At 48.3% G+C, this 18,050-nt stretch overlaps 1 protein-coding gene across 1 annotated transcript in view; it reads right to left on the reverse strand.

Annotated features, from left to right (window-relative positions):
- Nucleotides 1-9,130: 9,130 nt before the first annotated feature.
- SSR1 (signal sequence receptor subunit 1) overlaps nt 9,131-18,050 on the reverse strand; it is a 39,130-nt gene continuing 30,210 nt past the window's right edge. The window contains exon 9 of the mRNA XM_081057280.1: nt 9,131-9,979. Coding sequence (XP_080913406.1) covers nt 9,955-9,979 — 25 coding nt within the window. The 3' untranslated portion in view covers nt 9,131-9,954. The remainder of the gene's footprint in view (nt 9,980-18,050) is intronic.

The following is an 18,050-nucleotide window of genomic DNA, read 5'->3' on the forward strand; positions in this document are numbered from 1 at the left end:
CATGAGCAAGTGAATTAGGAGAGCTTTGAATACTTGAGCTAGATTCTGGTGGCAAGTGGGGTCACTGAAGGTCGTGGAGCATATCAGATAGCAGGTCAGAGCTGCATTCTAGAAACACCCAAGCAGCAGAGCGTAGGGTAGAGTGGAGGCAGAAAGCCCAGTGAGAAAGTGTTAAAACGGTCGAGGCTAGAGATAACGCGGGTTTGAAGTGGGGTGGAGAAGAGAGGAGCTATGGAGTTAGAACACTTGGCACTGTGCCTGATGGAAGGTTAGAGAGGGAGGGGTCAAAGGTCGGAGGTGTAGGTGCCAGGCTGGAAGAGGAGGGGCCATGAATGAAGCCTGGAAAGCTGAGGAGCTGGTCTGCTGGGTCATGGAGGTCATGGATTCAGTCTTGTTTGAGGTTCCCATAGGAGGCCTTCAAAAGCAGGGCCAGAAGCCCAACCCAGACCAGCTTACGCACAGATGGGCCTGGGTCAGCCCACGGTGCTAAACGTCCCAGAGCAGGGGCTCTACACACAGCCAGATCCAGATGCTCACGGGATGGCTTTGCAGTCACCTTGTCCCTTCTCCCCGCTCTGCTTCCTTTATGCTGCTTTCGTCCTGAATGGGCGCCCCAGCCAGCATGTCAGCAACACTGACCCAGCAGCTCACCCTCATAATCAATGCTTTGGCAAACCCAGCTGTAAGTTCTAACTGGGCACCAGGATTTATTCATTCTGGCTGGTCTGTGCGAGGTGCCCATCTCTGGATCACATGCCAGATGTCCCTGAACTGCTGAATGGAAAGTTCCCCAAGAGGAGAACGCAGGGTGGCAGCCAGGAGGAGAAAGAGAGTTTGCAGGGGCCACTACAGGCATCCAGACAGGGATGCCTGTAGCTTAGGGGACAGGTGAGAGCTAGGGCTGGATTTGAGTCATGTGGGAGGTGAAGCTCTAGGAATGAATGAGATCACAAATGGGGAGGGGCATGCGGGGAGAGGGAGAGGGAGAGACCCAGAAAAAGACACAACAGGACACCCTGGAGAAGAAGGAGTGGGAAGATAGGAGGATGAAAAAGTCAGAGAAGCAGTGAGACCAGTAATACCTAAGAAAAGGGAGGCAGGGTGACCGAGCCCACCAGGATGGGGAGCATGAAGACAGGCTGTAGGGTTTGTGACTTGCTGCCACCCGCTCAGCAGGAGGGTCGTGGAGGCAGAAGCTGGGACATGAGTGGAGGTGAAGATATGAAGACAAGAGATAGGAAGGAGCGAAGTAAGATTGTCACCAGATGGGATTGCAGGGTCCCTGGGAGACTTTCAAGGATCAAAGGAAAGAACATGTTTTTCAGGGGGTGGGGGGAAAATTCCCTCTCCCACTGGGGAGAGGATCATTGACAAGGCAAGAGAGAAAGTTGACTAAGATCCTGGAGGAGGCGGAAGTGAGGAAGGGATGACCTGGGTCTAAAGGGCGGATTCCTCTGAGAAGGGAGCCCAGGAAGAGAGGAAAACGCAGGCCCCTAGAGGAGAAACACTGAGAACTGCAGATGAGACATGCAGATGAGAAGGTTCCCTTGTTTCAGGGCAGTGAGAGATTCTCTGCAAAGAGCAAGGTCAGAGACAGGGATGGTGGGGACCTGGGGACGGTGGGGGGGTGCAGAGCAGCCCCTGTGACAAAGTGACAGGGACCAGTCAGAGCGGTGAGCAAGGAGGACCCCCGCTTCACTTGGCAACACAAATGCAGCTCAGCTCAAGACAAGCCTCATGGAGCTCTGTTAATCTCTGCGCATCCAAGAACAGGGCCTTCATTCCAGGGTTGTGAGGGAGGGACTGAGGGGGGGTCTGGGAGAGAGCAGGGGGCAGGGAGGCAGGTGAGCCCAAAAGGGAGAGCCCGGCTGGCAGAACGGTGAGCTGGAGGGAAGGACCACAGGACTTACTTGGGCTCTTTTGAATGCAAAACAGCAGGAATAGAGTGGCTGGCTTAAGTCCATGGACGTCCAGGTCCTTTTCTCTACGGGGCACCTCAGGGACGCTGGGTCCTCCTGGCCACCTCTGAATTCCCAGGCAAGCACATCTGATTGGCCTGGTTGGGGTCAGGGGTGACCCTGGATCAACCAGCTGTGGCCAGGGGCAGGGACTCATATCAGGACAGGGCCAACCCCTGAGTATTTAGATGTTTCCAGAAAAGAGAGAATCAGGGTGAGAAAGCCAACTGCCTCAAGGAGGCCCCATTGGGAGAAGGGGAGGAGAGGGCAGCAGAACTGGGGAGTTCAAGCTTTTAGCCTGGAGAGTGAAGAAGGTCCAAAGAGCAGCCCTTGTTTTCCTGCAAAGAAGGCAGAGGCCAGGCCCGCCCCACAGCCTGGGGCAGGGGCAGCTGTGGGAGCTGATCTGGAGCTCCGCCCCCAGCCCTGCCCTCAGGTCAAAGAGAGGGGCGTCAGAAGTAGCTTTACCCGTCCCCCCCTGGCAAGCGAAACTGCAACACTCCTCCTGCCTGCAGGGCCCCCAGAAGCAGCTGTACGTTCTCCTGTCCCTGGAGAAAAGTTAACCTGCTTCGCTGCTTCACGATGAAGCCTTAGTGAGTGAGTGTGTGTGTGTGTGTGTGTGTGCATGTGTAGGGCAGTGGGACCAGGGGGTCTCTTGACAGCAAACACTTTGTCTTTTCCTTCCCAGGGCTGCTGTCATTATGGGCGAGTGCTTGGCTGCGGGGGGGGGGGGGGGGGGGGAGGGGGGGGGAGGGTGGCTAGGGTGAGGACACTGACAAATGGATGCGGGCACAGACCAGATGAAGCCACCCTAAGAGCCTTCCTTGCCTAACGCCGCCTATGGCCCCAGGGCTTGGGGAATGACCTTTAAACTCCGCTTCCCAAACCTGACACAGCCCACCCTGCCTCCTGATGGGCCCCTCCCTTACATGACCAGCACCCCCAGACCAGCACAACCTCTTGGCAGACCCTTCCCGGGCCGTCCTGCTCCTTCCGCCTCGCCCCCTCCTGAAGGCCTTCCCTGACTACTCTTGAAAGATCACTGGCCACTTGGCTCTTATCATATGCTGGAATATATTTGTCATTTTTCCCCCTTTTTCTGGCTGAGTTGTGTGTTATCAACTAGACTGAAGGACAGGGCAGGGGTAATTATTCTTCTTTGTGTCCCCTCCAAAACTTGGCTCAGTGCCCTGCACATTTTAGCTACTCAAGATCTGTATTCTCACAGATGGGAACGAAGCCCTGATTCGCAGTTACCAAGGGGCTCTGTGGGTGGGTGTCATGCAGGGTGTCATGCGGGGTCTCTGGTCCCACTCCCCACGTAAGAATGCAGGATATGGTGAAACCAAAAAGAACACCCACGGAGCCATAGATGGGGGGTTCATAGTACTATATTCTCGCTGGCAGCTGCATTGGAGACACAGGAAGCAGGCTCCACACAATGCACAATCCACTGTCTGCTTCTCTGCCAACCAACAAACCCACCTTGAGAGCCACAATCCATGCCTGCTAGCATAGCCACGGCAGTTGTATCAGTGGCCAATAGCTAACTGCTCTCTGGGCCTCTGTCCCCACAATGGGACACCAGGTTTTGGCATCCCAAAGGCAGGACTGGTGTGTTTGCCCAAGCCAAGCTGACATGAAAGTTTTCAATTAATGATTCCCTCTTACCTCGTGGAAAGCACACTTTGTAGCTTGGACCTTCCCAAGTGCTTCTCATGGAAGGTGGTTGTTCTCCGCCCCAGCTGCCTATTAGACTCACCTGGGGACCATTTAGGTCCCTTATGGTGGGGCCTCATCCCAGGCCAATTTCATCAGAGTCTCTGAGGTTCAGCTACATGCTGCGTTTTAAACCTTCCCTGGAGCTTTCTAACGTAAAGAAAGCTGAGGCCAGGTCACTCACAGGTATCCTGAAGGGTGATACAGTGCAAGCCTTCTGCAATTTGGTACCAAACAGCCCTGGATTCAAATCCCAGCTTCACCCTTTGAGTGCAGTCCTGCTTCTCTGGATGGTGGTATCTGTCTCCAAAATGGGTATAAAATGCCGATTTCCCCGAATGTACAATACAGAGCTTCAGATAAGTAGAAGCGCCCTAAAATGATAGCTCCCAGGCCTCCTTGAGTACTTAAGACCTTCACTGAGATACACCCTCAGTCTTCCATATCTAGGGACATGTGGGGACAGTGAAGCCCCTTCAATGCATGCTATGACTCAGACGATAGCAGCCTGTCATTTCACAGAGCTGGAAAAAGAAAAGCCTTCATTTCACTTCTGATTATAGAGGGGACAATTCATAATCTCCCTGACTTGACCCATTTAAATGCTTCTACATGTTATACAAAATGATCATCTGTTCCCTATTCATTTTAGAATTTGTCATTTTCTGAAGGGCAGCGAGGGCCCCTGAATCAGGGTGGGTAGTCTGGGTGCAAGCCAGCCTGTGACAGCCTGGTGCTGAGTCCCGCTGTCGGTGAGCCCTGGCATCATTCCCGACCGAGCCCCGAGGAGGGGCCGGGACTGTGGCTAATATTCCTTCCCCACTCTCTCCACGAGGGAGTGTGAGGCCATCCTCCTGTGGCTGCACTGTCCTTGAGTGTGTGAGGAGCATCGGCCAGTGAGGGCCACGGGTCTCTTCTGTGTCCCAGGCCGTTGGACAAGACCCTCTGCATAACGTCACAGGTGGGACATTCTGGGCCCAGAGTTCAATTTCTTATTGCTACTAGAGAGAGGTTCACCAAGAAGCCGCTTAGAGTTCTAAAAATGGAATGAGCTTCACATATTTTCAAGAGTTTGGACTCTGCAAATCTTACGTGTTTATCTGAAGACAAACTTCACAGGATCATGATGTAAGGAAGGGCAGCACACACTTGAGAGATGGTACTTCTTAAATTATTATTCAAAGCCCTTAACCATGTGTATATTCAACTTTATAGTGAAGGAAATACTGTCTGTTATGGACCGAATTGTTTCCCCTCACCCCAAAATTCACATGTTCACTTTGTTAAAATCGTAAAGCCAATGAAGGGTCTGCTCAGTTGGTTAGAGCGCGAGCTCTTAACAACAAGGTTGCCAGTTCAATTCCCGCATGGGATGGTGGGCTGTGCCCCCTGCAACTAAAGACTGAAAACGGCGACTGGACTTGGAGCTGAGCTGTGCCCTCCACAGTGAGATTGAAGGACAATGACTTGACTTGGAGCGAATGGGTCCTGGAAAAACACAGTTTCCCAATATTCCCCAATAAAATTTATATATATATAAAAGCCAATGGAGATCAGCTTGAAGATTCCGGGGCAGACAAACCAGTTTAGTCATACAAACAGAGCTTACGTTAGCTTATTTTGCAAGACTAGGTTGGCCTGGGTCATTTCTTGCTTATGCCTCTGGAAATCATAAACAAGACTTGAACTGGTTCCCAAGGTTGGTATAAGGTAACCACTGGCCAATTCCCTGTCATTTAAGAAAATTCTAATACAACCAATCACTGTGAAGAATAAATAGTCACTGCTTTCTGATCACATAAGCTGCGTTGTAACAATATACCCCTAAGCCTCACCCCATGTTTGGTTTGAGTGCTCTGGTTTGCAAACTCTGGTGTGTGCACAATAAGATTTTACCAATTACTACTCCAGTGATTCATTGGTTTTACTTCGATGATTTCTGAATTTTTGACAAATTGCATGCCCTCCCTCCCCGCCCCTCACCGCCCAAATTCAACCCCTAGTATCTCTGAATGTAACTGTGTCTGTGGGTAGGACCTTTACAGAGGTAGTTAAGCTAAAATGAGGTTGTTAGGGTGGGCCTTAATCCAATTTGACTGGTGTCTTTATAAGAGGAAATTTGGACACAGAGAGAAACACCAGGATTAGGGTTTCTGGGTGGGAATCCTGTCCATTCTCAGGAATTGTTTTCACTTTCCCGTTCCCGAATCCCGAGATACAAACTGTTTTCTGTTCTCCACAATGAATTGTTTCCACAAAGTGATGGCCAATACTACCAACCATCTGGGTTCAAGGAGCCGACTTTCCCTGATTTCCTGACCAACTTTTCTCAGGATTCAGAAATGGAAAAGCGAAAAAACTTCCCGAGAACAGGTGGGAATTCCTACCCGGAAACCCTAACCAGGACACCTGTGCACAGAGGAAAGACCATGTGAAAAGACACAGAAAAAGTGGCCGTCTGCAAGCCCAGGAGAGAGGCCTCGGGAGAAACCAACCCCACCCACACCTTGATCCAGGACTTCCAGCCTCCAGAACTGTGAGGAAATGAATGTCTGTCATTTAACCCTCCTCCCAGTCTGTGATATTTGTTATGAAAGTCCTAGCAGAGGAAGATACTTTCTTGGTTTGATTTTCTGGGTGTACTTGATACCTGACAAGTGGATTATTTTGGGGTGAGGGGAGAAGAAAGAAAATGGAGTCTCATGAGCTTCTGCTTGCAAAGCACATAGCAGAGGGTCAGGTATGCAGGCAGCACTCAATAAACATTAGGGATTGTTACCAGCATTCCTGGGAAAGGTTATCTTGGTATTCACCAGAAAAGAACACATGGCCCAGTTTCCCAGGGCTGTGCCAGCTGAGGTAGCCAGGCGAGGTGTACATAAACTCAATAAATCTTTGCTGGGCCTACAATGCCCAGCTCAATGTGTAAAGGGTTCTGCTCATCACACGGTCTTTTCTTCATATTTCATTAAAAATATCTCTATACACTCAGAAAACTAAGAAAGCAAATTTTGCTTTGTTTTGTTTTTTTGAAAGTCAGGCTATTCCCCTGGCCTATAATTAGCCAATCTCTGACTTGAGATCTCTTTGGGGTGGACGTATTTTTTCACTTAAATGAGGTTTTTAAACTCTGGGTGTAAAATGGGTGTCAACAGCCTACTTGTCCATTTAAATGGCCAAAGCCCTGTGGAAGGCAGAGTGAGGTAGTGGGGCTTCAGCCATCCCTCTCTCCACCCTAACCAGCTGTGTAGCCTGGATCAAGGCATTTGGCATCTATAATGTGAAGGGATTTGACAGAGAAACTCTTAAGGCCCCTTCTGATTCCCCAGTTTGATTCCTCTGATCAAAGAATATATTTGCCAAACTCCTATAACCTGGACTCTTGTCAAGAGCTACACAATCTTTGGGAATTGTGCCACCTATCAATTTAGTGTTGTGCAGCTCCAAATTCACCATATGTTGGCTCTCTATGAAAGTGGATCTGGGTCTTTTAAGTATTTGTCCTTTGCTGGCTGGCACAATGATAATTTCTGTCGGCGGAGGACAGAGGAGAGATGTTGCAAGAAGACTGGGTTTCTGTGTGCTCACTCAGCTGACTCCTGCAGCGCGCCGGGATTCTCCAGGCCAGGCTCCTGCAATGCATGCTGGGCAGCAGCACCAGCAGCCACTCCTTCCTCTGGCATCCCCCTCAAAGGGTGTGGAGTGAGCTTACCCTGGGAACCCAGAGGCTGGGTTCTCAGCCAGCCCCACCAGTGTGGCACCACCAGCTGGTCGGCCAGTCAGTGAGCTGCCGCAGAGCTCTCGCAAAGGAGCACTGATCTCGGCCCTGGGGGTGGGGGACTCTTCCTTGGGTGGGCTAGGGGAGAGGCTTCTCCTTACAGCTGTTGTTCCTATGTTATTTAGAGTTCTGTTTCTTCTTACTAGCCAATCCTTCCTTATTCTAACCCCCGGTTATAGCTACATCAAGCTTTCACTGTTCAAATTAACATGTGGTTTCCTCTTGATTGGACCTTGACTAATAGGGAACTGATACCATGAGGAGGCCCAGGTGATACCCACAAAGCTGGGAATTGGCTTAGTGGTGCTTTGGGGCTTGAACGTAGTGCTGAGCTCTTCACCAGTGGAAAATGGGATGGCAGCAAGAGCAGCAGACTTGCTATTTCAAGTGGACCCAGATTTCAATTGTTTGTAGGCTATTAATAAATGCCTCCAGAGTGAGACAGTGACCAGGCCCCAAGGGCGATGGTAGGCACAGCCCTTCCAAGGGGTATCTGGGGATTTCATCTGTTACCTTGGGGAAACCCAAACCATTTCTCGTTGCAGAAATCTAGGCATTGCATTGATCCCTGTAAATGCATCGAGGTGGCCTCAGAGCCATAGGCCTCTGCAGGGCCTGCTTGGGAGACAGCACAACCCTGGGACACCAAAATGCCATGGCTGGCATTATTGGACAGCTTGGCTCAGGCTTGCCCACCTTCAGATCAGTGAGTACTGGCATCTGTCACACGCCCAAGTGCCACACTTCTGTCAGAAGGTTTGAAACCTAGGGTGGGTGTACAAATAAGACCAACGCATCTGGTCAGATCTAAGTGCTCCACATTCTGTGACTGTCTTGACTCCTCAGAGCCTCAGAAGAGCCGCGAGACCCTTCAGTCTGGTTTGATTCCTCAAAATCTCTCTCAGATCAGTGCCCTTTCAGCTGTCTGTGTCCCAACAGCGTGAGCACCACCCACCTGGCAACTTACCAACAAAGCAAACACTGAGCCCTCCCTTCCCCGAGCCGCCCCCCCAGACCTACTGACTCAGAGTCTCAGGAGTCTGTGTCAATAAGCCTTCCGGTGGCCTCTGCTGTGCCCGCAGTGATAGTCACGTGCCACAGGAACTGAATCTGATGTTCCCACCTGAGCACAGGAAGTGGCTGCCCCTCACCTAGCAGAGGCTCGCCCCCCACCTCCCGACAGTGAGTCTCCAACTTTGAATTCAGGCATGGAGTTTGTTTAGAAATGCAGATTCCTGGGCCAGCTCCCTGAGATTCTGCCGTTGTGATTCTGACACGTGTGGTTCACAGGCCACATCTGAGATGCACGTTTTCCACGTGACTGTGTCTGTGCACAGGTCTATTTGTATCACCTGCCAACTGGAGAGCTACCATCTGCCTCATTGTCGCCTCTCTTTTAGTTGCTCCTGCTACTTCCTGGGTCTGTAACGTCCTTACCTCTAGCCCCTCGTGTCCAAAATCCCCACTCGGTACTTGAAGGCTCTGTTCAAAGCTCACCTCCTCTGGAAGCCTCTTCTCCTCCCTCTCCGTTCTACCTGCCATTCCCCAAAGTCTTCTCAGCACAAGTCCACGGGATTACAGTGACAGGCCCCGCTAAGTGAAGGCACAAACTGTCTTACGCATCTGTGATCCGCCCCAGCCCCCCCCCCCAACTCCGACAGGCACTCAGCAAGAGATTCATACTTGTTTGTACATCTTTCAATTCAATTTATTTCAGTCAAATGCAATCCAATGCAATGCAACTCCATTCATATCAGCATAATGAGAGAGCCCTGGGAGCCCATCCTGAGCACCCGCGCACGGAAGCCAGGCCTCACAGAGGACCCTACTCACTGAGACGCCATGATGACTTGTATTCACATGAAGCATTATTCCATTCTGCACCAAGCTCTTCCTCCACCTGCGGCCCCACCGATTGCTGCCGTTGCCCAAGCCTTTTTGAGGCCCCTCCCCACCCAGCTCATGTTTGAACATTTCCTTAAGATGATGCTGGAAGCCGCTAAGGTATGTGTTGCAACCATCATGTCACAGGGGCTCGTGAGCTCACGTCACCAGAGCCGCTTTTCTCCTGACCTCAGTCAGCATCCATGTGATGGGCTAAGAGCAAGCTGAACTGAATGAACTAACAGCTGGGGTCACAGGGCTCATCCAGTCGTCGCTGGCGGGGACCCATAGCCCCCTTCCTATTGGCCAGCAACGGCCTGATTGACTGCAAAATCTCCACCCAGAAACAATGCCCCACAGCTGTTATTCCTAAGCCACAAAGCGCTGCTTACACAGCCATTCCCAGCGGCGACATTTCACAGGAGCCAGTTGAGGATTCAGCTGAGTGGACCGGTGCTGTCCTAAGTTTCCCAAACAGCAAAACAGTGCTGAAAGGACGGCCAGTGTCCAGGAAGCCCACGTCCAGGGGTTTTCCTGTAGCAGCCTTGGGGGAGTGTGAAGTCCTGGCATCTGGGCTCCGTAGGACGGCAGGGCTGCGGGAGAGGTCTGATGGCAGCATCAGTGCGTCTCCCTCCTCCTGCGTCTGAAACAACAAAGGGAGAAGGTGATCTCTGGAGGGGCTTCAGGACCGCCTTGAATCACTTCCCTGTCGGTGTGTGCGGTGTGTGGCTGGACAGAGCCAATGGGGCCAGGGCCTGTCTTACTAAGAAAGGCCTTTCATACAGCTCTTATGAGTCCAAGTATTTCTTGCGATAACAGACCCTGAGAATCTCCCCTCACTCCCACCCTCCCTCCCATGAAGAAACAGATGAAAAATCCTGGATTGGGGTTCCAAGTTTTTAAAATTAGTCCATTCTGGGACTCCCAAAAGGAAGGATACATACTGTGCCTCTATGTTGGGGTTTAGTCAGACTTTCGTGCATTCAGTGAGAATCTGGCATAAAAAGAAATCTAAAAACTTAGCCATGCTCCATGAATAAAGCAGAAAAAACCAAAGACTCATCTGGAGAGATTTGAAGGTTTTTGCTTTGTAACGGAATCAGCCCCCAAACAGTCTCACTCATTCCTTCATTCACTCAACAAATATTTATTAAGGAGCTATGGTGAGCAAGACGTGGTCCTTGCACTCATGGAACTTGCAGCAGAATGGGAGACAAGCACACCGCCACCACAATGCAGCCAGCCACTGTGAATGGAGACTCAGTCCAAGGCGTTATGGGAACAGACTCCTGACCTAACTGTGGGTGCCCGCTGTGGGGCAGTGGGGGTCCTAAGAAAGCTTCCTTCGAGGAGGTGACAAGAAAACTAAGGTTGAAAAACTCAACAAGACCCTACTGTTCCCAAGCCACCAATATCAACATCACAATAAAGGGACAGGTCGGCAGCACCAGGTGCTTCTAGATTGGCTGCAGCAAGAGGGCGTGGCCTCACTTCCAGGCTGTTCCCGCCCAAGAGGGTTAACCTGACTCTAAATCACAAGGAAACAGCACAGAAGCTCTAGCTGGGGACACTGCAAACAACTAGCTCGCAGTCCTTGGAAACGCGTGTCCTGGAGGTCTCAGGTTAGGAGACATGCGGACTAAATGTAACACGTGATCTCGGACTGGCTTCTGAACCAGAAAAAAAACAGCTGTGATGGGCATTATCGAGACAATTAGTGAAATCTGACCATAGCCTGTGGATTAGAAAACATTACATTAATGTTAAATTTGCTGATGTTGATAACCGTAATTGGGTTATGTCAGAGGCTGTGTTTGCTCTTCAGAGATAAACTCTGGTATGTTCAGGGGTAAAGGGGCATGATGTCTGCAATTTACTTGCAAATAGATCAGAAAAAAATGTGTGTGTGTGTGTGTGTGTGTGTGTGTGTGTGTGTGTGTGTGTGTCACAATGTTAATAATCAGGGTAAAAAGGGCCAGCCCAGTGGCTCAGGCGGTTGGAGCTCCATGCTCCTAACTCCGAAGACTGCGGGTTCAATTCCCACGTGGGCCAGTGGGCTCTCAACCACAAGGTTGCCGGTTCAACTCCTAGAGTCCCCACAAGGGATGGTGGGCTCCGCCCCCTGCAACTAAGACTGAAAGGACAACAACTTGAAGATGAACGGCACCCTCCACAACTAAGATTGAAAGGACAACTTAACTTGGAAAAAAGTCCCAGAAGTACACACTGTTCCCCAATAAAGTCCTGTTCCCCTTCCCCAATAAAATCTTAAATAATAATAATAATAATAATCGGGGTGAAAGTGAAGAGTATAGGCAACTTCTTTGTACTATTTTGCAACTTTTGTGAAAGTTTAAAATTGTATCAAAATTAAAGGTTACCCCCAAACTGGGCAGGGTGTCAGCATCTTCCACCTAGGAGGAGGGCAGGCTGTGCAAGGGTGGGAGGTGGCAGGGGAGTGGTCTGTGGGGTGGCAGGGACCAGCAGTTCAGCTGGGGCACAAGCTCAAAGCAGGGCTTAGTGCAAGACCAGGTTCGAAGGCTTGGCAGAGGCCAACAGCAGAGGTTTTGGCCCACATCCTGCAGGCTGTGGGGAACCGCTGAAAGGTTTGAAGCAGGGGAAAGAGCGACAAGGCCATTTGAAGCCGATCACCGCAGTGCTTGTGGATAGTGGGTTTGAAGGGGATGAGATGGCAGCAGGAGGCTGGGTTGAAGCTTTCACTGCACTTGAGGCCACGCCAGCACCACAGCCACGTGGGGCTTCCGTATCCGTCAAGTGTGTCCTTAACATGTAGGAACGGAGCTGAGGGCTTCCCATGTACCCAGGACGAGGGCCAGCAGCACGGCAGTGCAAGGAGAGAGCAGAGTCGGACTTAAGGGGCCACTGCGAGGTAGGAGGATGCAGAACCTGTGACAGGGGTTTCCTGTGGGAAGGTGGGCCCAACTGAGCAAATACTGAAGGAGAAAGCAGTTTAGGGAAGGATGGCCAGCTCCCATGTTGAGTTTGAGGGGCCTTTGTGACAGTGGGTACTTGGCTGGATGGGTCTGAGGATCCCAGGAGAGGTGCAGGAGCTGTGGCAGAGCGGAAGGGAGGACAACTCGTGGAACCCCACAGCCTGTGTCCAAATTCTCGGGGGGCCTTCCTATCTCTTTCTAGCTGTGCAGCCACAAGCAAGTTGCTTTATCGTTCTGTGCTTCAGTTCAAGTTCCTTAGCTGCAGCATGGTGATATCAGAACCTGCATAAATAGGGCTGGTTGCCCTGAGAATGCAATGAGTGAACACAAGTAAAATGCTCAGAAGCGTCCCTGGATCAGAGGAAGTGCTCAGAAGGGTAACTGTCACCACTACCAATTTCAGCGGGCCGCTCAGGCATCTCACACGAGGATAGGAAAACCAGAAGGGTCCAGTGAAGCAACCACACTTCTGGATAAGGAAAAGGGACGATTCCGGTCCACGCGCCCCACCACTGTGTGCTTTCCTGCCACTGGGCTAGGTGAGGGCCGCTCGTATGTGGCAGCCACGCAGTGCCCTGACGCCCCCAAGGAATGTTCTGCAGCGTGGTTTTGGGAGGACCAGTGGTGCTTATTAAAATGCAGATTCCTGGGCCCCAGCCCAGAGCTAGAGTCAGCAGCTCTGGGGATGGCGCCCCGAACTCTGCACTTCAAACTCACCTCCTCCTGCCCCACCAGCCTCCCATCTTATAGGCAATTCAGTTTTTGAATGCTGCCTAAAATCAAGAAGTAATTGTTGAAGTAACGCATTTTGGAAGGAAAGAACTAATGTCAATTATTGTTACCCTGTATCTCAAGTAATCATCTGGGACCCTTTAATTTATATTATTCAATAAAATGTGTGAGGCCTTATGCCCCATCTTAATAACGGCACTGTTTCCTTGGGAAAAAAATTTACTCTATGGGTATTTTAGAAAAAAAGATCCATGTAGGTCGAGGTGATTATTATTTCTACCTTAGCCTGAACAAAAGATGATTTCTGACACACACACACACACAAAAGTGATAGATCTCTTTAAATATATAAAGGGTGGTCGCAAGGTCGAGAAAGCAGGTGTGTTTTCAGATGGCCTAGGGAGCAGAACTAGGCCACAGACCACAAGGTACTTTATTTGGGTTCAAGAAAGAACTAACAGTTGAGCTGTCGCAGACAGGATGGGCCACCGAGACCCAGGGAAGGGAAGGTGTCCCTACGGCGTCCCGCACTGGGGCGAAATGATGGACTGGGTGACTTTTATATGAGGCTTGAATCAGTACAGAGTAAAATAAGAGGACCACACCTTTTAAACAGAATTGCACAGTTCTAGGTAAAAAAGTTGCTGATGACGGGTTTTAATTGGCGGTCAAATGAATACTGCTTATGTAATGTGGAAAAGACACATCCCTCATAGTGAAAATCAGGTTATTCTGGGCCAGGCTTTGGGATCACCTTTTTGTTTCGTTGTTGTTTTATAATGGGAATCTTTAAAAACTCACTAAAACACTTGACCTATAGTGAAGGCTTTATAAATATTCATTGAATATTAATAACTAGTAACTCTAGTTGCTCTTATCCCCATTTCACAGATGAAGAAACAGGCCAAGGTAACCAGGTAGGTGGGTTGCCTAAGGTTAAGCAGCCAGTAAGCAGGTGAGCCTTGATTCAAACAAGAGCTAATTCCAACAGCTATTAACCATCATATTATACGGATGTCCACTGAGTGAAAATATTTAGTTAGTTCATCCAAAATAAACACATATGTATATATAGACACGATGTAGGCACAAGTAGAGGGGTGGCTGGCTTTGTTTGTCCTGAGACCATGCTTCCCTTTTGACAGACAAGATAAATCGAGAGAACATTCTGAGTGCGGTCGGCCAGCTCTACAGGTGACCCACAGGGGTGTCTCCTACAGCACTCACTTTTTCTGACAGCATCATTCACATGGCCTAAAAATCCAAATCATTTCATTGACGTCTTAGCAAACGCGCTAAGGGGTGGGCGGGAAACACAGGCACGCACAGGCTGGTTGTAGTAAGCAGTGTGCTTCAGGAGAGAGCAGTTCCTAACACAGTCTTAACTTCCTGCCAATGCGCCACCTTTCTGGCAACGCCCGGGGGCCGGCAGCCTTGGGAGTGGGTTGTTCGCCGCTGTAGCACTCAGGAGCAGCAGAGGGCAGCAAAGCACATTCCTGCTGACGGGTGTCAGGGAAGCCAGGAAAGGAAGTGTTGCTTTAAAAACGCCTATCATTCGGAGAATTCTTGCAAAGCAATACTACCGATTCAAAATTATGAAATTATGAAAACAAAAACAAAGCCGCAAGTAACGAATTACTCCCTTATTAGAAATTAGCCTTTTTAAGAGCATCCTAATGACAGTCTCTAGACTTGAGACACCACTTGAAGGGGGCTAGCACGTCCTGTTTCCTTTGCATGACGTTCTCGTAATGGTCAGTGGGCAGCTTTTGTACACCCAGGAGGTGCTTCGTTAGTTGTTTCAAGTTGATATAATTTGCTAAGCTTGTCATTATGAATTTAGGGAAAAATATTTAAGGTTACAATTCACTCAATTTCGGAATTAACTTCATTTTGAAGCTCTGGCTGTGACCTCCATATTGTTTCACTTCCTTTTCTAGAACTCACCTAAGGGGTTTCACACGAATCACACTCAGCAGCTCTTGGGCACTTACTGGCCAGTTTCCTTAGTTTTGTTTTCATAAACGCTTCCTGCTGGAGCTGCCATGTACAACCAAGAGGCCATTACAACTGCTCCTTCTTCTCTAGACTCAAGGGGCAGCCGTCTGCATGAGCAGTTTTGTGCGTTATGTGCCCAAAGCATGGCAATTCAACCTATTTTCTTCTTAGTTTTCAGTGATTGGTGACCAGGGGGCCACCTGGAAAACTTACATAAGGCAGCAGCGGAACCAGGTGAAGGCTGTGTTCCAGTCTCAGCTCTGCCACTTAATACCGTGTTTCCTGAAAAGACGACCTCACCGGAAAATAAGCCCTAGCATGATTTTTTCAGGATGACATCCCTTGAACATACGCCCTAATGCATCTTTTGGAGCAAACCTTAATATAAGACCCGGTCTTATTTTCGGGGAAACATGGTAGTTGAGTGATTTTTACTAAGTTATTTAACTTGGGTATTCAATTTTCTCATCTGAAAAATGGGGGTGTATCTATTTCAGTGTGTGGTTGTGATAATTAAGAAATCCATATTTATTAAACATCTACCATGTGCCATGTACTGGTTTTAGACTTGGTGATCTGGTGACTGAAATACTTGCTGTCATGAAGCTAACATCTGAAAAGGGTGACAGGTGATGGAAGGACAAGGTGATTCCAGACAGTGGTGAGGGGAGGACAACAGAGTGATGTGAGGTGGTGCTTGCCTTCGACGAGGTGAGATGGTCAGGGAAGGCTAACGACCAGCAGGCGACAAATGTGGGGGCTGAGACTGGGCAGAGGGAAGAGGAAGGGCGAGAGGCAGCAAGCACCAGATCCTGGAGGGTCTTCAGGTGCTGGTGGAGACCGTGTTCATCTAAGTGCAACTGGAGGGCAGAGAAGGGTTCCAGCCGGTAGGGGCAGGACTGGCCCCATCCGCCTTTAAGTGCCCAGGGCCTGGGCGGCAACGGGTGGGGCAGGAGGGGCGGCACTCAGTGCCTGGCACAAACCCAGCTGCACATACAGGGGACTTCTTCATTTTTTAAAATAACAGATGGGAAGCCTGGGTTCCTTTAAAAGAAAACTAATTTCAAGTATCTTCCAGCAATAATAATGTCTTGACTTTCTTAGAATATGTCAAGTGACAATACACTCAAGTTTTAAAAATGGGCTCATTTTTGGGGGGCAACAGAGAAGCTGCCCACAACCATTGTGATCATCATACTTATCAGAAGAGGCTCGGGTAAACTTAACATTTACATTTATTTCTTCTCATAAAATATATGCCCATTACAAACATTAAAAAAAAACAAAGACCCACTATCTTACCACAAAAACTGCTTTATCATTTTGTATGTATTTTTTTTTCAGATAGATTTTAGATGAATCTGAAATTTATTTACTACTGAACATTTCAAATACTGTAGAAAAGAAATTTAAATGCTGGTTCTTACTGTCATAATTAAATTTGATTTTTTTTCCTTTCAGCAGAAACTACTGAAAACATTAATTAGTTACAAAGACTAAATCTCCAGTTTGCACAGCCTCTAATCAAAACTTACATTTTCTATGAAGAACGCATAATTCAGTTCTACCACTTACAATAAAATCTTGGAAAGTCTAGGTACTTACTGACTCACTGATATACAGACGAGGAAGTTAAATCAAAGGCCCATCTCTGCTTGCTTAACAATGTTTAAGTGGTCACACTATGCTGTCTCTGCTATTACTAAGGAACCTAAACTCTCAATACGTGTGTGGATGGGGGTGTGGGGGTTCCTAGGACCATCATCTGAAAGTCAACAAGCTGACAGCCAAAAAGCACATATAATACTTATCTTAAATCATCTTTATCATAAAACAAGACTGTTATTTAAAGTGTCTAAATTTTATATGCAGAAAATGTGTGAAGCTTTTTACAAATTCCAGGGGAAAATTAAGATCAATATTGTAGTTTTTGTTATTTTTCTTTTATTTTGCTTAATATGTTAGATACACTCTGTGCTTCTCATCTTTAAGACCTAGCAGTAATATGCATTTGCACTTTAGGAAACATTTCACATTGCACACAAATACTTTGAAGGTCACCTTTAATTAAGGAATATGTAAATTAAAAGATACATTTGACAGGACAACAGACCAGTTTTAGTGATAGGTCAGACTGATGGAAGCAACCAAGAAAAAAGGGTGCTTTGGGGTTTACAAAACTGGAAAAACTTATTTCTAGATACAGGAACAGGAACATTTCTCAAAGCTGCACACGTTTTATGGATTCACTACTCTCATTTCCATTAAATAGAAAGTCCTAAAATATAGCCAGGTAACATTCTCAGTCAACAGTTAAAACCTCACACTTCAGAAGAGTTTTACCATAAATAACCTGAATATGAAAGTTTCATCATAATTAACCTGATAAATAGCCACATTTCGAGTGTGCAAGTGCTAGAATTAAAATAGCCAACCCGAGACCTCCTGCAGTGAATTAGGACATATAGATATATTTTGAACCAGAGGTATTTTGCCTATACTGAATGAATTCAGATTTCTTTAAAGTTCTTAAATTGTTAGATTTTGAGTGGAGAAAAGAGAACTGAAATCGAATTTAATTCATCACAGAGCTAAAATTAGTTATGAATTTATGAAATCCTTATGTGTAAGTCACCACATTTGGGTTTAAGATTTAATGTTGGGTAAAAGGGAGAGTCACTTAACTGAAGAATGACAAGATGGGGGAAGTTTATGGAGGGAAATAAACATCTGTGATTTGTTGGTCTGCGGTCACAATAAAAAATTTAAGTGAAAACGAATCACAGAATGGCACTATTTAGGTCTAGAAAAGTAGGACTGAGGTAGGTAATAAACATAGTAACAGATGAAGCCATAAATAACAACTGCCACAAGAATTCTCCCAAGGCCAGACAGAGAGACAATGAGCCTGAGTGAGGATGGGGTAACTCAATGAAACACGAAAAGGAGATCAGAGCAGGTCACAGAGACCACGGGGAACCCGGGGCTCTGGTGCTCAATAGGTTACATGCATAAGTCAGGGCTGGAGAA

This window comes from Rhinolophus hipposideros (genome assembly GCF_964194185.1).
Source record: "Rhinolophus hipposideros genome assembly, chromosome: 8".
NCBI classification, from domain to species: Eukaryota; Metazoa; Chordata; class Mammalia; order Chiroptera; family Rhinolophidae; genus Rhinolophus; species Rhinolophus hipposideros.